Source organism: Mastomys coucha, unplaced genomic scaffold (assembly GCF_008632895.1).
Source record: "Mastomys coucha isolate ucsf_1 unplaced genomic scaffold, UCSF_Mcou_1 pScaffold5, whole genome shotgun sequence".
NCBI lineage: Eukaryota > Metazoa > Chordata > Mammalia > Rodentia > Muridae > Mastomys > Mastomys coucha.
In genome coordinates, this window is record NW_022196911.1 from 75,358,191 (window position 1) to 75,379,621 (window position 21,431).

At 48.9% G+C, this 21,431-nt stretch overlaps 1 protein-coding gene across 2 annotated transcripts in view; it reads left to right on the forward strand.

Annotated features, from left to right (window-relative positions):
- Rab11fip4 (RAB11 family interacting protein 4) overlaps positions 1-21,431 on the forward strand; it is a 108,023-nt gene that overhangs the window by 24,164 nt on the left and 62,428 nt on the right. For both annotated transcript variants that reach the window (XM_031351342.1, XM_031351341.1), the window contains exons 2-3: positions 3,277-3,364; positions 4,938-5,026. In XM_031351342.1, coding sequence (XP_031207202.1) covers positions 3,277-3,364; positions 4,938-5,026 — 177 coding nt within the window. The remainder of the gene's footprint in view (positions 1-3,276; positions 3,365-4,937; positions 5,027-21,431) is intronic.

A 21,431-nucleotide genomic window follows, 5' to 3' on the forward strand; every position in this document is an offset into this window, starting at 1 on the left:
AAATAGCTATTTTTTTCACCCATTTTTTCAAAATATTACTAGAGCCTCATTTAAAAAGCTACTGTGTCAGGTGGTAGTGATACATGCCTTTAATCCCACCCAGCACTTGGGAGGTAGAGGCAGGTGGATCTCTGAGTTCGAGGCCAGCCTGGTTTACAGAGCTAGTTCCAGGACAGCCAAAACTCTATGGATAAACCCTGCCTCAAAAAACAAACAAACAAACAAACCCTGGAATCAAACCAACCAAACAAAAAAGACCTAAACAAATGGATGGATAGATAGATAGATAGATAGATAGATAGATAGATAGATAGATGATAGACCATGCAACCACTTTCGTGGTCTTTATGTATGCTAATTATATGTGATATAAGAATTTACTAATTACCAGGCAGTGGTGGTGCATGCCTTTAATCCCAGCACTTGGGAGGCAGAGGCAGGTGGATTTCTGAGTTCAAGACCAGCCTGGTCTACAGAGTGAATTCTACGACAGCCAGGGATACACAGAGAAACCCTGTCTTGAGTCCTCCCTGCCCCCCAAAAAAACCAACCAAACAAAACTACTAATTATACAGTTACCGCAAAGCTGTCTTAATAGTAGTATATATAGCCACTACTCTGGGACCAGCACCCTCCTGAGCTCTGTGGGGGTAGCTGAAGAGAAGGGAGTCACTGTAGTTGTGAGCTCCTAACAGCAGGCTGAATCACATCTCCGTGGACTGTGTGGAGGTCCTTACAGCCTCATATCTCTGTCTGTCTGTCTGTCTGTCTGTCTGTGTCTGTCATAAGACACCCCCACCCCTACCTACCTCTGTACTAGCTTTCTCTGGAAGCAGAAGATGGACAGCCTGCCCCAGTGATGTTCTCAGGCTCTAGGCATTAGGGATTAAAGACCCCCAGCCTGGTAGATTACAGAATCCTGCTGTCCCTCCGAGTGTGTGAGGTTGGAGCTTCTCTTCAGGCCCTTGACACTGTAGAGTAGATGCCTTGGGCTTGTCCCCAATCAAGGCATAGGCCCTGGCTTTGGAAAGAGCTGTAGGGGTAAGATCCTAGAGGCCGGGGGTAGGGGTCAGTGTGTCCTAGGCCCTCCTTCTGCTCATAGGCTCTCCGTAATGGCAGGGAAGGGGGCAGGAGGAGAGGAGAGGATGGCCAGCTGGAGCCATGGGTGAGCTCCATGACAGCCTGCAGGTGGCACCTGGGCAGTACTAGTCTCAGAAGCCATGTCATTGCCTGGCAGTGTCAGCAGCTTCCTCGGTAGTGGGGATGGGAGTAGGGCTGGCAGCTGCAATGTTGGGGATGCTCTGTTCAGGCCTGAGCTGGCAAGAAAAGCCTCCTCCCTGTTACTGACACTGTACCACTCCATGGCGGCTGACGGGAAGGCCTGTGGTGTCCTCGTCTTTGTCTAGTGCACAGCACTATGGGTCTCTCTGAACCTCTGCTATAGCATTCCCCTTAGAGTTGGGGTTATCTGGATCCAAGAGATGCTCTACTAGGTACCAGGTTCAGAACCATCTTAGGACATCGCATAGCTCCTGGGTTATCCCTCAGACCCAGCAGGATAGGAAAGCTGGAAAGAGGTACAAACGCACAGCCGTCATGCACAGGAATGGAGAGTGGCTGTGGTGGGAGCTGTGCTCACCGAAGCCCACCGAGCCCAGCCCCCGATGCTGGCTGCTGCAGGTACAGCGATTAGGTGCCTGCCGCAACCAGCACGCTAGACAAGCATCCTGTAGATGCGCAGGGAAAACAGTGTGAGAGCAGATGAGTCCTTCCACCTGCCTGGGCTCTGGCACAGGTGACAAGCAGAGTGGGAGGGAAGGCAGACCTGCCCGTAATGATGCCAGCAGCCACAGCAGTGACAGATCCCTACCCTGCTTGTGGGTCTGTGTTCCCAGCATGCTCTCACACGATTGATCGCCCACAGCCCAGCCAGAGGGAATTCCAGAAAGAGTATGCCCTTGTTTTCTGAACCTTTTCCCAAGGAAGATATACACAAGCGCTTGCTCCCCACCACGTAGGACAAACCAAAGTCCGATTCCACCAAAGTACAACTCTCAGGGAACCATGGAGTTTATCGGACTTACCTACAGAGCCTGGGTAACCCCAAAGCAGCTGTTTCATCAAAAACAGTCTCACTCTACCACGAACGACATTTTCCACAGATGGTGATGACTTGGGGGGAAGTTGCCTGGGGTTACATATGTGACTGTGCGTGTGTGTGTGTGTGTGTGTGTGTGTGTTTCATATGACCACGTGTAACTAACCAGTTACTGCCATCAACACCAGGCAAGTAGGAGATGCACAGTGGTCAGTTGTTGAATTCGAGTGAATGATTGAGTGAGTGAATGAATGAATGAGTGTTCTGGAGGGCTGCTACTGAGGTACAAGCTAACTTGGAAAAAATGTCAAGAAGCTAAAGTGCATAGTCTAAGGACATAGCTCCTTAGTAATATGCATGCACAAGGCCGTGGGTTCAGTCCTCAGCATTGCACCAACAGGCACAGAGACATACGCTTGTAATCCCAGCATTCTCCTGGTGGAGGCAGAAGGCTCTGAAGTTCAAGGTTATCCTTGGCTACCTAGCAATTTTGAAGCCAACCTGGGACACATAAAATGCTGTTTCCACAAAAAACCAAAAACCTACAAGACAAACAAACAAAAGTTGTTAGCCAGGCATGGTGGTGCATGCCTGTGATCTCCGCACTTAAAAGACTGAGGCAGGGGCTGGAGAGATGGCTCAGTGGTTAAAAGCACTGACTGCTCTTCCAAAGGTCCTGAGTTCAAATCCCAGCAACCACATGGTGGCTCACAACCATCTGTAAGGAGATGACGCCCTCTTCTGGAGTGTCTGAGGACAGCTACAGTGTACTTACATATAATAAATAAATCTTTAAAAAAAAAAAAAAAGACTGAGGCAGGATAATTCAGAGTTTTAAGCTAGTCTGGGCTACATAGCCAGACCCTGTCTACAAATTAGACAAATTAAACAATGAACCTGGCAGCAGAGTGTTGACTTTCAGTGTGGTCTTTGGGGTGGGTTTTGGAGAAGCTGTGGGACCACGCCCTGCACTGTTGAGGCCTCTTTACCTTTTCTCACTGAGTCTTAAACAGAGACTAGCATGATCCTAGAGGGGAAGACCAAGTTGGGAGCACTGATGTCCCTTTGACTTAGTTGGTGACACCTGCCCGCCTCCATCGCATCTCCCTTCTGCCCTGGCGCCCTGGGTCCCTGGGGTGTTCAGGGTGCTTCATGCATGTCCTCTTTCCTCCCCAAAGGTGGAAAAACTTGTGAAGTGTTTGGATCCCAATGACCTGGGGAGAATCAACTTCAAGGATTTTTGCCGTGGAGTATTCGCCATGAAAGGTGAGGTCCTTGTCCAGCTAGGAAGCCAGCATACAGGTGTCCCAGGGCCCAGGGTGGATCCCAGAAATGGGCTCTGTTCCTAGTGACCCATAGGGGTTGAGCTAGTGACCTGTGGTGGGTAAGGGGAAAAATCTTGGGCGTGGGTCTCTCTGAACCTCTACCACAGGGTCCCACCACCAGGGCAGGGTCGCCTTTCTGCCCGTCTCATATCTGCCTCTCTGGAAAACCGCTCTTGTCCGTATCTGTCCTCCTGCCGTCTCTCTCCTTCAAGGTTAGAAGTGCTTCAGAGGAGTTTCCCAGGATTTCTCACTCTAGCTCTGGTGTGGGACTGGGGGGACTTGCTCAGTCAGAGGTAGAGAGCTCGCCTAACTAGTGCAAAGTTCTGGGGTCCATTGCCAGCAAAGGGAGAAAGAGAGAGAGAAGAGAGGAGAGAGAAAAGGGTGGGAGGGAGTCAAACCAATCTAGCTCTGGCCACAGCTGGAGGGAGCTGGCTGCCATGTCTCTCTCTCTCCTCTTAGGGCTTCTTTCTTATTTATTATCTCTCTTCTCTGAGTCATTCCTAATTCCTCCCTTTCTTTCCCAATCCTCTTTTTGTTTTCTTCCAAAATTCCAAAGGCAGTTTTGAGAACTCATAGAATACTTAGCTTTTCCGTCAAGTTCCCCCGAGCCCCTGAGAAAATGGCTTAGGGATGCCGGGCCATGGTGGCCCACGCCTTTAATCCCAGCACTTGGGAGGCAGAGGCAGGCGGATTTCTGAGTTTGAGGCCAGCCTGGTCTACAGAGTGAGTTCCAGGACAGCCAGAGCTATACAGAGAAACCCTGTCTCGAAACAAAACAAAACAAAAAAGAAAGAAAGAAAATGGCTTAGGGAGGCAGCCAGGATTTTTGAGGCCTCCTGCTGGCACTGGAGGCTAGGAGAACACGAGCCACTTCAGAGGGATCCTGTCACCTGTAAAAGAAGTCAGGTTCTCTCTCTGTGGTCAGGCCTGGAAGAGTTCACCTCTGCAAGATCCTTGGGGTTCCAGGAAGTAGGAAGGAAGCAAGAATTCTGCCGCGTAAATGTTCAGAACAGAAGTTCACTGGGGAAGCAGAGGAAGCCCAGATACCCCTAAGATTTTCTGAAGGGATTTGTTTAGTTCTCTGGGCCAGCTTGGACCATACCTGCCCCCTGCCTGTACTGAGCAGGGGGTAGGAGCCTCCCAACCTCCTAAGAGTGGCCTGATCTAGGGCTTGGGGGTTGGTAGGGAACTTTGTGGGTGGGCCCTGTGCACAGAGAGAAGTACTTTCTAGCTCAGTACTTCCCTGCATGCTTCTGTGTACGTGAGTGTCTCCTCTCTCTGTCCCCGCTGGGTTTTATCTCATGAAAGAAGTTCTCATCACATGCCTTTCTGACACCTTATGTGGTACCCTGAACCAGGCCCATGAGGCTGGGCATCTCCTCCCCTGCCATTGTGTTTGGAGACGTGGTCCAGCTACTCTTCCAGATCTTCCCTCCAAGGCCCATTAGTCAGAAGAACAGCCTTGTGGATGGAGGCCCAGACCCCTCACTGTCTGTCTGTCTGTCTGTTCACAGGGTGTGAGGAGCTGCTGAAGGACGTCCTGTCGGTAGAGAGCGCGGGGACCCTGCCATGTTCTCCAGACATCACAGACTGTGTGGAGCAGGTAAGGGCCGCTGCCTCAGCGCCTGCTTCCCTCCACTACCCTCTGCATTTGCACCCAGGCTCAGCTTTGGAAGGTCTGGAAGGACTGGGCCTTCTGCTAATGGTCTTCTGGCATCAAAGTCAAAAAACAACTACAGGATTGCTGGGTAAGGTAGCACCTGCCTCTAATCCTAGTCCTCAGGAGTCTGAGGCAGGGGGATTGCCACAGGTTTGAGGCAGCCTGGGCTACATAGCAAGAATTTATCTAAAAATAAATCAAGAAAGGAAAAAAAAAATCACTTTGGAACCGGCACAGTGAAGCCCTTAGGAAGTCAAGTGTACACACACACACACACACTAAATATGTAATTAATTTTTTTTTATTTTAAAGTTAGTTTTCATAACTCAGTCTCTAGCCCCTTCTACCATCTAGAGGTGGGGAGTTGGAGGGGCTGAGAGTCCCAAGTGTGGTCTTTCTGTGACCAGCTCCATCGTGGGGCACCTAGAGGTATCACCCTAAATCATCTCAGTGTCATAAACTCAGGTGTGGGTAACAGGCAGTGGGTTCGGCATAAAAGCCACTCGTATAGGGAAATACCAAGGCCTCCAGAGCTCTGTGCCTCCTTGCTTCCTGCTGATGTGGTAAATGCCATGACCAGAACCAAGTTAGGGAGACCACAACCCAGTACCAGCAGCTGTACAGGGACCTGGGGCAGGAAGTGAAGCCAAGGCCATGGAGGTGCCCTGTTGGCGGGTGTGCTCTCGGCTTCTGTTAAGCTAGCTGGGAGCCAGCTGCCCTGGGCTGGACCCTCCACCACCAATAAGGAGTCAGTAAGATGCCTCACAGTCATGTTCAAAGTTCAGTCTGATGGAGGCAAATCTTCAGCGGAAGATGTCCCTTCTTCCCAGGTGTGTGTCGAGCTGGCACCCGAGAACAGCCGTCATAGAGACCAGTTTCATTCTGTGTTTTCGTATATCCTTGGGTTTAGTTGACCTCTGGTCTCTCCTCATTCCCTCTGCTCCCTGTACCCACATAAAGGTTCCTAGTTACATGTGTTCCTTTATAGCCTCTGCCCTTTTCCCTTAAGGCCTCTCTTGTCCCTCTCTAGCTTCCTGGCTTCTGTACACACTGGCTTCTATATAAATACACACACTGTGTGTATGTGTGTGTGTGTGTGTGTGTGTTTTAATTCATTCTGCTGTTATCACCAAATGATCTGTTTATAATGCATTGGATTATTTTTGCAAGCGCAGCTTTGTACCACAGAGACGGTTTAAATTGCACTATCTACAGTCTCCAGGGAACCTTCTGGTTGGATGAGGACTGTTTTGGTTTCTCACCCAAGTCAGCTCCAAAACCTCTCTGGCTCTGGGTAGTACCTCATCCGAGACCACCTCCCTGAGAAATGGAAGAAGCCTAGAGTCTTAGTAGATATGGACCAGGTTCTTTGACACTTCTGTGTGGTGGTGTCCAAGTGAGCTTCTGTGAGGAGGAAGCTATATAAGGTGTCCCATAACGCTGAGGGTGGCCAAACAGACTGTGTTGAAGAAGGCTAAGGCACTATCAAGGGACAGAAGTGTAATAATTCAGTTAGAGATTGCAATTATGTGTGCTGAGTGTAGCCTGGTGGTAGATTATTTTCCCAGGTTCTCATGACTGAGCCTGTCAGCCTGATCAGATTCAGAAGCACCTAGAACAGTGGTTCCCAACCTTCCTAATGCTACAACCCTTTCTCATGTTGTGGTGACTGCCCCCCCCCCAACCATGAGGTTATTTTATTGCTACTTTATAGCTGTGATTTTGTTACTGTTATGAATCGTAATGTAAATAAATATCTGATATGCAGGATCTCGATATGTGACCCCAAAGGGGTCAGAACCCACAGGTGAGAAACACTGTCCTAGAACATTGGGAAAGACCATTCAGGGTGTGTGGGGGAGGGTGTTTTCAGAGAGGGTTAACTAAAAGGAGATCTGCCCTGGATATACAAGCCCCGCCATCCTGTTAGTAGGAATGAAAGGACAAGAAAGGGAAAAGTTGGTAGATCAGGTTTCCCACCACTACCACCACCCTTCTCCACCATGAGGTTTGCCTCTTCTACCACACATTCCTACTACAGTGTTACTCTGTCTTACCTCCGTCTCTAAGCAATGGATCCCAGTGAGAATCTGAAACCACGAGCCAAGATAAGTTCGTCCTTCCTTTCTTCCTCCCTCCCTCTCTCCCTTGCTTCATTGACAACAGGACTAACACAAGATCTAGGGCAGGAGCAGAACAGTGGGTTTTGTAAGGTGGGAACGGGGATGGATCTGGGGTCACTCAGGGATTCACCATCTGACGATGAATTAAGTTTAATAAAACAGGGTTTATTAAATACTGACCAGGGAGCTGGAGAGATAGCACAGAGGTTAAGAGCACTGGCGGCTCCTCCAGAGGTCCTGAGTTCAATTCCCAGAAACCACATGGTGGCTCACAACCATCTGAAATTAAGTCTTCTGGCTTGCAGGCATACATGCAGGCAGAGTGCTGTATATGTAATAAATAAATCTTTAAAAAGACTGCTGGCCAAGACCATACCTGAGACTCAAGCTCAGGGAATGGCCCCAAATTACACTAGTCAGGGGCTTATAAAGGCAAAATTCACGAGGTTACATACTGCCTGCCTTTGTCCAACCAGGGGCAGGCATATATCCTGCCGTACTTCCTGCCTATGTACCACCTCCTCCTCCTCCCATCCGTGATCAAGCACACGTCCTGTGCAGTTGGGGCAACCAAGCTTGTTTACAGAAGTGAAAACATTCGGTTTGTTCTCTTACATAAACAACAGCCCCCAGCATTCCAGGAAGTTATCTGTCCTTGAGCAAGAGGGCCTTACAGGTTAGAGGCTGGCCTCAAACTCACAGAAATCCACCCACCTCTGCCTCCTGATTAAAGGCATGCACCACCACCTGGTAGGGCATTTTGCTTTATAGATCTCTTAGGTACAGTAATTTAAACTTAAAACATAATGTTGTTATCACAGGAACAAGGAAACTGAATAACAGGGACAAAAAGCTGATTGGCCAACATCAAACTGCTATTTTATTTTTTTAATTTTTTTGAGACAGGGTTTCTCTGTATAGCCCTGGCTGTCCTGGAACTCACTCTGTAGACCAGGCTGGCCTCAAACTCAGAAATTCGCCTGCCTCTGCCTCCCAAGTGCTGGGATTAAAGGTGTGCGCCACCACTGCCCGGCTGCTATTTTGAAATGGTTAAGGTAGCAGGAGACTCCCTTACTGTACCAACTAAAGCCCTCCTGATTTCCGGGAAAGCACATAGCAGCTTAGTTTCTGTCTTAGTAGCATGAAACACCGTCAAGAGCAAGGCTCTTTCTGTCCGGTGTGCTTAGTGCAGACGCCTGGTCCTCACAAAGGGAACCCGTAAATTTTGTCTAACGGTTTGAAGGTGACAGAGACTAAAGCTCTGGTTCGTGTGGGGCCAGGGTACAAGTCTGGTGTCCAGACTGTGCTCAGCATGAGACCCCTTAGGGGTAGACTAGAATAACGGGGCTCCAAGTGTGTGTAAGGCCAGTGCTGAGGGCTCCAGAACTGTCTCACTGTGCCCAATCCATGGATGCATTTGGGACCAATGAAACCAGACCTGGGACAGAGAACCCCCAACATGGGGGGCTGACACTAAGTGACCCTGAATTGTGGAGGGTGCAGAGTGAATAGGCTGTACCATCATTTAAAATGGGATCCAACCTCACTTCGGCCACTGACTAACCATACAACCTCAGCAAGTTCCCGTCAACATCTCAGAACCTCAGTTTCCTTGGCCATAAAGCAAGACTTGCTCAGCCAACCTAGGTCTGATTGAATGAGAAGACAAATCAGGGATCCACGTCACCTGAGTCTCTGCATCCCTTTTACCCTTGAGGTCCAACATTTCAAATGAAGTCTGTGCTGAGAAGTTGGAGAACAGAGACGCACTGAGTCCAAGTACCCCAGGAGTACTCAGGAACAGGAACATGCTCCGTGGGCTCCCGCTGCTTCCATGGCATCCATACTGTCTCAGCCACAGCAAAGAGGAGAAACAGGCTCGGAGGACCTGGCCCTCAAGAGGGAATTCTTTATAAGCAGTGGTCTTGTTGTTGTTGTTGTTGTTGTTTTGTTTTCCCTAAGTCCAGAGGTCCAAGGGAGGCAGAAAGATGGAGTCAGCAATCACAACAACCCAGCTTTTTCTGTCTTTCCTGCAGGACTGTATAATGCGACTGTGTTTGTGGCTCTGAGTTTTAAGCCTCTTCCATCCTCCACACGGCTCTGGCCAGAGCACCCACTGAGGCCGCGTATTCCTAGATACGGCAGGTGACTTGGTTTGTTCTGCTTAGTCAGACAGCCTGGTGGACATGAGCCAGTTCCTGCCTGTGGGCTCCTGTGTGTCACCGAACCAGCCAGGCAGGGTGAATCCTTAGAATTCACTGGAATTCCAGCTCCTGGAACACATGGGGCAAACCCATAGCCCATCAAAGTCTGAATCTGAGGAAGCCAGCTAGAGGCAGATCCTAGTGCTATGGACCAGGCTCCCAGCACCTTGCTGTACTCCAGCTGTCCCCTAGAGGTCAGTGTGGGACCAAAACCAAGAAGCCAGTCAGATTCTGGTTCTTGTGGGTTTCCAGTGTGTCCCCAAGGGGATACAAATCTGAGCTGAGGATTGGGGAGGTAGAGACCATAGCTGAGCACCCTCAATGGAGGAAGATGAACCCTTCAGGGTGTGGACATCACTTTCAGCCTCATGGCTTGGTGGGAGCCATCTTGAGACTGTAAAACGCTTTCCTGTTGGCAGTAGGATTGGCTCCTCTTCCAAGTCCCATGGAGCCCCTGAGGCTGGGCACCACCCTGGGTCTTTGGCGTGGGCAAGTCCACTCTGGGTGTTTATTTAACCATTCCTGTGCAGCACTAGATTCTGACTGTAGAGGATGCCCTTGTCCTCAGAGCCTGACACACCTGTTGGGGAAAGTGTCATTGCATGTCACTTGCTAAATACGGTATTGACCATATTTCTCAGTTCAGGAAATGTTGGTCTGGTGAGAGGATGCCAGAAGGTATCCAGGGATGGTGTCTCCAGGACAAGCCTCCACCCGCTTCCCCAAAAATACCCCACCCAGTCTGCTCCAAGGGCTGCCTACTGGCCTCCCTTTTGTGTGGCCCCCAGTCCATATGATAAGGAGAGCTGTGGACGCATGGGCCCACAGGCATCAAAGCTTGCTGGCTAGGGGGTGTGGCCACCCTTGGCAGGCAGTGGGACAAAGCCTAACTATGAAATTCTGGGTACCTCGTCATCCCATGTGGGCAGATTAATAGGACGCCCATCAAACCAGAAGGTCATCGGGTCACCTGCTCCTCCTGTGTGGCTGCCAGTGTCAGAGTCTAGTGTTACCATCCGTCTGAAGAAGCCCAGGTCAAAGAGTCACCTGTGGCACCCTCACACGCTGCGGCCTACCATGCTGTGCTCCCCATAACCCTCTCTGTCACAGCTGCTGTCTACCCAACAGCCTCCTAGTTCCCCACTCTTCTGTCTCCAGAACCCCCACCACAGCTGCACAAGTGTCCCTCCTCCCAAGGGATGAAATGGAACCTTGGGTCCCACCTGCTTCTCATAGTAGCATATCACCGGTGTGGCTGGGACTGTGCCCAGTCTATTCCATGGGTGCTAGGATCTGCGAGCTGAACTCACACCTCATGCTTGAACAGCAAACACTCCCGACCGATGACCAATCTCTCCCCCTCCCATCTACTTACATTACAGGAAGGCCGTGTTCTGTCTCCATTCTGGGCCTTTGTGATGCTTGTCTTTCTTCCGGGCCATCTGTTCTGCCCACTGACTGACACGGGCTGTCTGGCATTTGTGTTTTAAAACTTCCTCCGGCATTTCTTTCTCTGGGTGCCCTTTGCTCCATTCTAGAGGAGGCCCGGGAGCCATCAGTGCTCAGTCTTACTCTCCAGAAGGTTCCACTGTATTGTGGGAGGCATTGGTGATACAGTGGCAGAGCTCCATTGAGCTCCTCTCCTTCACAGCAGGCAGCACCTGTGTCCTCAGAGTTTCTCTAAGCATCTAGAAGATTAGATATCTTGTTGCTATTATCGCCTTCAGACAGGGTCTCATTCTGCCCTACCTGTTTTTTAACTCTGTATGAAGCCCAGGCTGGCCTGGCACTCACTGTGTAGCCCAAGCTGGCCTTGAAATAATAGTCACCCTTCTGCCTCAGTCTCCCAATCCTGGTATTGTAAACATGAGCCACCAATCCAGCTTAAAATACATCTTTAGGGCTGGGGAGATGGCTCAGTGATAGAGCTGAACTGGCTACTCTTTCAGAGGACACAGATTTGGTTTCCAATAACCACATGACAGCTCACAACTATCTCTAACTCCAGTCCCAGGCGATCCAGGGCCCTCTTTCTAACCTCTGTTGCCACTGCATGCATGGGGTACGCATGCATACATACAGGCAAAACATAAAATAAAATAACAAGATAAATATTTTTTAAAAAATAGATTTTTAATAGCTTTGTATTTTTTGTTTTTAATATAAGAAGTCATGAAGACTGTACCAATTATATTTTACCAACTGTACCAAAATTGTATAATCCACAATTACTGTTTACTCCCCAAACCTTGATATCACCAAGCCACTGCAGTCTCTCTTCTCTGGGCTTCTCCCTCACTTGTTCCACCAAGAACAACTTATTACCACTAAGTGTTCTATATTGTTGACACACATACTTTGCTATAATTTTGAGAAGTAGCAAAAGCCATGCAATAATCATACTGCACCTCAGTCTGTCTCCCAACAGTAGTCAGATACTCTACAAAGCTACAGTAACTAAACCGGGTGGTGGTGGCACAGGTCTTTAATCCCAGCACTTGGGAGGCAGAGGCAGGCGGATTTCTGAGTTCGAGGCCAGCCTGGTCTACAGAGTGAGTTCCAGGACAGCCAGGGCTACACAAAGAAACCCTGTCTTGGGAAAAAAAAAAAAAAAAGCTACAGTAACCAAAGAGGCATGGCCCTGTTGTGGAAATAGACATCCAGAGCAATAGAGCGGAACAGAGAGCCCAGAAATAAGTCTGTGCGTTGGCAGCCAACCTCACCTTTGACAAAGGTGGGAAGGAAAGTCACTTTGTTTTATGACACTGGGAAAATTGGATAGCAAATATAGAAAAAGGAAGAGTAGAAATCTGCCCCTCATCTTGGATGAATTAAAGACTTGATTGAAAACAGAGGGACACAGATGGACAGATTTCAGACTAGCAAAAGGTTTTTTTCCCCTGTTTATTTTTTTTATATGTGTGTGTGTGTGTGTGTGTGTGTGTGTGTGTGTGCTGTGTCTTCAGACACACCAGAAGAGGGAATGAGATCCCCATTACAGATGGTTGTGAGCCACTATGTGACTGCTGGGACTTGAACTCAGGACCTCTGGAAGAACAGTTAGTGCTCTTAACTGCTGAGCTATCTCTCCGGCCCAGCTAAAGGTTTTTATAAATTAAGTTTTATTAGAATACAAGCATGTCCATTTGATTAATGTGTTTTCCCCACCTCCCTCTGAGACAGGGTCTCCCTGTTTATTTAGCCTTGGCTAGCCTGGCTATGTGGACCATAGGAGGTCAGCTCTGCCTCCTGAGTGCAGTACCACACCCAGACTTTCTGACTGTTTTCAAATCATGGCAGCAGATTTGAATTAGAACTGGCCCTTGGTATCTGCAGAGGACTGGTTCCAGGACCAGTGAGGACACATAAACCTGTGGGTGCTCAAGCATTGCATCGGGTATAAAATGGCATGGTATTTGCATATAGCCCATGCACAACCTCTCTTGTCCCTGTTATCATCTCCAGGTTCCTTGTAATACCTACAGCAATGCAGATGCTATGCAAATGCCCACTACAGCTCACAATTTAGGAGCAAGGGCAAGGAAACAAGTCCAGGTGTGTTCAACACTGCTACTCTGTCATTGCTCCATTGGCTATTGTGGCATGGTGCTGGGAACCATCTTGAACCTTGGGCCTAGCGTATGCTAAGCGCAGCCCCTCCCACTGAGCTACACCCCCAGCATTTTGTTTTCTGCCTGTGGTCAGTGGAATTCGATGCCAGACCCAAGGAGAGAGTGAGATGCTGAGTCTGAATGACTGCAGATCCTGAAATATGTGCCAATGCTTTCTTAGGGAAGAGTTCCCGGCTCCCTATAAGTGTAAGCTGTCCATTTAAAGGATGCAAATATTAAAGCTCCTGACACACCCACAAATTCCTCTCTGAGGAGCTCAATATTATATTAGATCCTTAAAAAAAAATCTTATTTGTGTTCTATTTATGTGTATATATGTGTGTGGGTTTGTGCATATCCTTACAGAGACCAGAAGAGGGCATTCAATCTCCGAGAGCTGGAGTTACAGTTATGAGCTGCCCAACATGGATGCTGGGAAACAAACTGTGTATCAAAACTGTCTGTAAGCCTGGCACCTGCAAGTACCAGGCACATATGTGGTGCACATGCATACATAAGAGCAAACACTTTTACATACAAAAGAAAAATAAATCCCTCTCTCTTGGGCTATTAAGATACCTCAGTGGATAGGCGTGCTTGCTACCAAGACTCCCTGAGTTCTACCACCGGGACCCACGGGGTAGAAGGGGAGGACCAACTCCTCCAGGTCATCCTTGTAAACTTATGTTTACACAGCCTTCCCTTCCTAATATATACAGGCCAAAACATATGGGGTTTGGTAAGGACCAGGACTTTCATCTTAGACCTCACATGGCTTCTACTCACATTCAGAGATTTTGCAAAGCCCATCTTGTCAGAGGACATCTTTCAGCCTGAGAACACTTCAGAGGTCGCCATCCAAGACCACCATCCCTTCATCTGTCCACCGAGAAGGAAGCATTCTTGAGGCTGCTTATGACAAACTGCACTTTTTTTTTTTCTTTTTGGTTTTTTGAGACAGGGTTTCTCTGTGCAGCCCTGGCTGTTCTGGAACTCACTCTGTAGACCAGGCTGGCCTCAAACTCAGAAATCCGCCTGCCTCTGCTTCCCAAGTGCTGGGATTAAAGGCGTGTGCCAGCACTGCCCGGCAACAAACTGCACTTTTAAGTTCAAAGAAAACTTCCTTTCTAAAAGACAGTACTGCAACTCTGCAGAACTTGGAGGTTCAGGGTTGCACCCCCGTGCATGGTATGGCCGTGAGTGGAGAGTTTGTAGCTCAGGAAGACCTGCCCTTAAACCATTCCGCTTGTGTCTGCTCCCTGTCTTCTTTTCTTTGTTCCCCTCCAAAAAGAAAACCCTTGCTTTAACCTAAGGGTCAGAGCTTCTGGAAGAATATCCTCAGGAAGTGGTTGAACTCTGAGCCTGAGGGATGAGCAGACAGTACAGGTCTTGGGGAGGCCCTTTCCACTCACTTCCTTTGCCTGGGCTACCCCACCATCCAGCCCCTCACCTCCTGCCCTAATCATCCTCTGGGAAGACTGGGCCATGCTGGCCTGAGGTGCCTCTCTCCGGGACAGCCTCACCCTGATGCTCAGGTGCGGGGACATTTTTATGGGGTAGCATCACCATTGCAGGGTACCACGAAGCCATAGGGAGTGGGTGCATAGGTTCCGTCTTTTTTGAGCTTGGCAGAGTTCTGGTTTTATTAGCCAGAACTTTCTCCTGTGAACCTGCTCTCTCTACTGCCCTCCCCCATCAGTGAGTTAAGGGAATCTCTGACACATGTGGGAAAACATCACACAGGCATGTACACTGAAAGAGGTTAGCTTTCAGAGACACCACAGGCTAAGCCAGTGTTCTCAGGCCTGGCTGCACAGTGGAATCAGGAAGGAGCTGTCGATTGGCATTTGATTAGTCATCTGACTCTCCTCTCTCTCTCTCTCTCTCTCTCTCTCTCTCTCTCTCTCTCTCTCTCTCTCTCTCCAGGTAACCAATTCTAACACAAATTCACTATTTGAACCAGTGTCCTCAAGGTCTGGGACATGTTAGAATGACATGTGGTTTGTCTGTATATTTTTTTGCTTTATTTTTTATTTTTATTTCATATACATCAGCGTTTTGCCTGCATGTATGTCTGTGTGAGGATGCTGGAGTCTCTGGAACTGGAGTTACAGACAGTTGTGAGCTACCCTGTGAGTGCTTGAAACTGAACCTGGGTCCTTTGGATACACAGCAAGTGCTCTTACCCGCCAAACCAGCTCTCGAGCTCTTGCTTGTACGATTTTATTGCTAGGGCTTTTGTTTGCCTCTCTTGGTTTGGGCCGTATAAAAATTAGTTGCAAAAGTAATGACATTTGACTCTAAACTTTGTTACTTGTTTGAGGCTGGATCTCATGTAGCTCAGGCTAGCCCCAAATTTACTACGTAGAAGAGGGTGTCCTTGAAACAGTGATCCTCCTGCCTCCTCCTGAATGGCCTTGATTCTTAAAATCTCCGTGGTCCCTTAGCCCGAGGGCCCTCTCTCACAGGACCACAACAGTCGTGTCGCTTGCAGGAAATTTAGGATGGATGCAACATATTATCTAATTTAGACTGCTTTTATAGTTCCCAAGTTTCTAGCTCTGGTCCCAACCTCAGACCTAAGCCAGGATCACACAGCATTTTCAGCTGTCATGTCTCCTCAGCCTAGACTAGTTCCTCAGTCCTTTCCCACACTCCCTGTGCCAGGTGTTCTGAATTATGTCTTAGTAAGACCTTACCTCCTCCTCTGAGCTGAGTTGAAAATATCAAAGTAGCGCCGGGCGGTGGTGGGGCACGCCTTTAATCCCAGCACTTGGGAGGCAGAGGCAGGTAGATTTCTGAGTTCGAGGCCAGCCTGGTCTACAGAGTGAGTTCTAGGACAGCCAGAGGTATACAGAGAAACCCTGTCTTGGACAAGCCAAAATATATATATCAAAGTAGCTTACAAAAAGCTTAAGGCTCCTAACAGGGACCTCTCGGTGTCTGGTGGCTTATGTAAGGTAGAACAGGACAGATGCCAGGGTCTGTGGCATGGCGTGGCATGGTGGATGGTGCCTTTGCAGACAAGTGCCTGAAGGTGGTCCCAGCCTGGTACTGGGCTCTTCCATCCACTCCCCTCCTCCACCCAGACTGTACCTCGTAGGCTCCCCATCTAGCTGCTCCAGCATCGGTTGTCATCAACAAACCTATATCCTTGCTTCCCCCCTCCCTCCTTTCTGCCCTCGGACCACCGCAAAGGCCTGTGGGTTTGTTCTAGAACATGTCTTGAGTCTCCTGAGCCCTTCCAACCCACATCCTACACTCTCTTGCCTTTCTACAACAGACACACCTTCCATACAACTGCCAGAATTTCCTTCTAGGCCCTTAAGTCAGGACCTGGAACTTGTCAAGGGGCATAGAAGCAGTAGACTCAGCTACGTTCTGCCCATTGCAGCCTGAGGAGCTCCCCTAATCTTTTAAGGGCCTCACCTCAGGCCAAACTGGAATGTTCGACTTTGACATAGGCATGAATTTCAAGGTAAGCCGGATGAAGCAGAGTTGATCTTTTTATTATAAAGAGTTTTAATATAGATTTTAACCACGAGGGTTGGGAGGGGTGTTGCTTAGAAATACTGACAGACACACCAGAGAGCACAGCTGTGGGATTCTCTGAGAGAGACTTGCTTCATAGTCTTTTATAGTCATAGGTAGGACTTTGGTGAGATTTGAGACTATTATCTTCAAAGGGTTGCTTAGAAACCCAAATGAGATCATAGGACGGCTCCTGAGGGGCACCTGATGTGATTGTACTCGAGAAGGTCACAGAGATACAGGAGGTAGGCTGTCTTCCCTGTAAGCAAAATTAGCAGCTTTGAGATCCCCAGAACATATCTTGGGAAAGGAGTAAGGCCCAAGATCAGAAGCATCCAGGCCTTAAACCAGAGTCACTGCTGTTAACATCAAAGGCCCATGTCTGAAAGGACAGTGCCAGTGTGCCAGCAACTCCACAGCAAATGTTAATTGTGTGGGAATTCTCACCTCTAAGAGGGAGAGGCCTCAGCCAGTCCCCAGAGCAAGGGGCTCTCTTCACCATGTTCCCCAGAATTTTCCTTGTCCTTCCATCCTTCTTCAGCATGCTCTTGCTAAATTTCCTTAACAGAGTCCTAGGCCAGAGTCCTGACTCCCTAGAAACGAGGACCCCTGCTGGAGAGGCTTGATGCAGGACACGGTGAAGAGCAAGTGCTCCCCGCCCCTCTGTAGGATGCTGCCCTGAGATGCAGGCTTACATAGAGGAAGATGGGAGAGGAAGAGGTGTGATAGTCAGACTGACTGGCAGTTGGTTATCATCTCGGCTCCCGCTCTGAGAGTGGTTCCAGAGATCACCCCACTGTTGCTCTGAGAGCCATCGGGCTTCCGTTTCCATCCCAGGGGCAGTGCTCCTGCTCAGAGGGGTAGGTCAGTCTCATCATGGATGATAAGTCTGCTAGGATTTTTCTGGAATCCAGATTTAGGGCATGACTGGGCGCTACTCTAGAGGTCTGGAAGAGGACAAGGAAAACTCCGTTACTCTTATCTTGGAGCCTTCAGCATTGAAGAGGGGCAGGAAGCGTTAGGTAACGAAAGGGCCACCCATCCTTGCGTCACTAGTGTCTGGTGGCATTCTGAGTGATTAGCATGCTCGTGAGCAGAACTGAGCAGGGGTCTGACCAAAATTTTAAGACCAAGGAGACAGACACAGAATGAAAGCCGAAAGGCCAGGAATTATCTTGTTGTTAATCCCATGTGGGCCCAGCAGGTCTAAGTGAAGTGGTGGTGCTCTTTAACAGCAGAGCTCCGAGCCCCTGTTACAGTATTGTTAGAAGAAAGCCTTAACTTCTCACCACACCCTATAGGGTTTCACCTCTGCCTGAACTTCTGCCTTGGTCCCTGCCACCTTACCTGGTTCTCAGCCATCCTAGCCTTTTTTTTTTTTTTTTTTTTTTTTTTTTTTTTTTTTTTTTGTCTTCCTTGCTGTCTATAATTTGCTTTCCATTGCTGTGATAAAGACCATGGTGAAAAGAAACTCAGGGAGAAAAAGGCGTATTTCATTGTACAACTCTCAGGTCACACTCCATCAGGGAGGGAGGTCAGGGCAGGAACACCACACAGAACCATGGAGCCAGAACTGGGCAGAAGCCATGGAAGAAAGCTGCTTACTGGCTTGCTCAGCCTGCTTTCTTATACACATCAGGACCTCCGACCTGAAGATAGCAAAGCCTCCAGTAGACCTGGCCTTCCCACATCAATTATTAATCAAAACAATACCTCCCCACCCCGCCCCCCCAAGACCTGTATACAGGCCAGTCTGATGGAAGTATGTTTTCAATTAAGAGTCCTTCATCAGGGATATGCCTAGGTTTGTGTCAACTTGACAAAAAAACCATCCAGTGCATTCAGATGATTCTCCTACCCAGGACCATGTCCCTCTACCCTAATCAGGTACCAGCACCAGTGTCACCTCCTCTAGGAAGCCTTCCTGCCTGTACCCTGGTCATGTACACTACCCTGTACACCATTTCTCCAGTCCCTCTTGTGCACATCTGGCACTTCTCCAGGGTCACCGAGTGTGTACCTCCAGCGCTCAGGCCCCTACCTGGTTCACAGATGCTACTGGGACACACTGGCTGGGTGGATGAATACCAGATGGGACAGTCACCCCAGATGGGAAGGTCACATCTGTGCTGGGGAGGAACTGGTTCCCACCTAGAAACCCAGGAGCACTAAGGAGATCAGTTCAAAGGCCTCACAAAATTCATACTATGCACAGGCACTTGGGAAAGAAATCATGAAACAGGAGGCTTTGAGCCCCTCCCAGCTACACCCAGGCTCTCGTGCTTTCATCCGGCACAGGAATCCCCTGCCTTTTTTCTATATCTCTAATGACAGTGGCTGCATTGGTGCCTACGGCTCACCTGTACCTCTGGGACTGGGAGGTGTGCTCCCTGGCCTCACCTTAAATGCCGTAGACGCCACGGGAGCAATCCCTCCTTGCTGCTTCTCTTCCTCCATCCACCAGCACGTCCTTTCCAGCCTGGCTGTCACTCTCACCTGCAGTGAGGCCCACTGGGTTCCTGACTTCACGTCGGCTGCTATGACAGACATAACTGGTTTTCTGCCAGGAACAGAGTTCAGCCTCCTGCCTCTCAGTCTGCATGCTCGGTGGACTGCTGGGGCCTGTCACTGCCAGGGATGGGAAGGTGGTGCCTGATCAATAACTGATGCTATTGATTTCAGGAAGTAGCCAGATGGAAGCCCACCTGTCTGGTCTTGGTGGCAGGGTTAATCCATGCTTATTTGCTTGATTTTTATATGGAATCCTTCAGAAATGGTCATGCCATCCTTGCTTAGGAGCCCTGTTCATCTTCTGCGTAGTTTTGCCAAGTTCGTGTGTGTTGTTGCATTCATGTTGGTTTTTTGTTGTTGTTGTTTTGTTTTTTAGTCTTTGGTTGTTTTTGAGACAGGGTTTCTCTGTATAGCCTTAGCTGTCCTGGAATTTACTCTGTAGACCAGGCTGGCCTCAAATTCAGAAATCTACCTGCCTCTGCCTCCCAAGTGCTGGGATTAAAGGCATGCACCACCACTGCCCAGCTATTCATGTTGTTTATTTGAGATGGAAGTCTCCCTGTTGTCCATTCTGGCTTCAAACCTCTGCCTTGAGCAAGCCTCCTGCCTTAGCTTCTGAAGTAGCTGAGACTAGAGGTATATGCTACCATGCTGGGTTCCAAATTGTGTTTTTGGTTTTTTTTTTATGTAATTTTTTTTCTTAAGACAGGGAAATTTTTTTAAAGAAACATTTACATTTATTTATTTGTTTGTTTGTTAATTAGTTTTTTGAAACAAGATCTCTCTATTATGTAACTCTGGCTGTCCAGGAACTGTAACCAGGTTGCCTTGAACTCACGGAGATCCTATGTAAGTTCCTCTGAAGCACTGAGATTAAAGAGACACACCACTATGCCCAGCCAATTTATTTCTTTTTATTTTATGTATCTGAGTAAACATGCCTGCATGTCTGTGCACCATATGTGTGCAGTACCCACGGAGGCCAGAAGAGGGCATTTGATTTCCCCTGAATTGTAATCTTAGACAATTGTGAGCTGCCTTGTAGGTGCTGGGAATCAAACCCAGGTCCTATGGAAGAACAGCAAGTGCTCTTAATCATTGGAGCCAAGTCTTCACCCACTCCCCACCAAATTGTAAAGTTAAACTTGAGAGCAAGGGGTTGGGACCTGAGGATCCTGGGTTTACCTCTTGATCCTGTCCAATACTAGAAGGGCTGATAGCAAAATCTCAAACTTCCTCCTGTGCTACTTTTCCTGCACAGACTGGGAGTGGTAACTGGTGTGGTTCTCCAGGAATGCCTGCAAAGCACCCAGCACATTGCCTAGAGAATGCTGGAATTTCAGGTTGTAAAACAGGTCTTAGTTCACTGGTATCTTTTGCCCCAGGGGTGCTGACCTTCCCTGGCAGCCAAGTCCATGTCCAGATCTCAAACTTGCCCTTGTCCCCACCCCTGCCATCAGCTGCTCCTATCTGATTGGGAAACTCAGCTCTGGGGCTTCCTGCATGGTGGGGACCACCTGGTCCCAGGGCAGAAATGTTTGGAAGGCTCCTAGGAGGTGACCACCTGAGCCCGTCCTGATCCCTGCCACGATCTTGACCAGGAAAACAATGTAGCTGAAATACTATGATACAGACAAAATCTGGCTTTTTGTGGAGAGCATGCTGGGACTGAACCCAGGGTCTCTGGTATGGTAATTCAAGCACTCTACTGGAGGCTAGCTCCTCACACTGGGCAGGAGACAGATCTGTGTGGAGGAGAAAGAGGAAAAAGAATGTTATCTTTTCTCTTCCAGGCCCTCTATCTAGAGCCCACAAATTAAACTAACAAAAGATATCTCAATCTTTCTCTCCCTCTCTCCTTCCCTCTACTTTCCTCTCTTCTCTCTCTTTCCTCTTTCTCCCTCTCTTCTTCCCTCTCTTCTCCTCTCTTCTCCTCTCTTCTCTCTTCCCTCTTTCCTCTCTCTCTCTCCTTCCTTCTCCTCTCCTCTCTTTTCCTTTCCTCTCTTCTCCCTCTTTCCTCCCCCCCTCCTTTCTATCTCCCCTCCCTCTGGTCTCTGTGTGTATGTCTGTGCCAGTCTCTGCCTCTTCCCTGCCCCCCCCCCCAACACTCACACACACAATGTAGGCCTAGGCCTGGAACTTCCCTTTTAGCTGAGACTGAAGACCTACATCTTTGCTATTCTTTTCCTGGCACAAATTTACAAATTCATGTTGTTATGCTCCTCTTCCTTCTCCTCTTCCTCCTCCTCCTTCTCCTCTTCTTCCTCCTCCTCTTCCTCCTCCTCCTCCTCCTCTTCCTCCTCCTCCTGCTCCTCTTCTCCTCCTCCTGCTCCTCTTCCTCCTCCTCCTCCTCCTCTTCCTGCTCCTC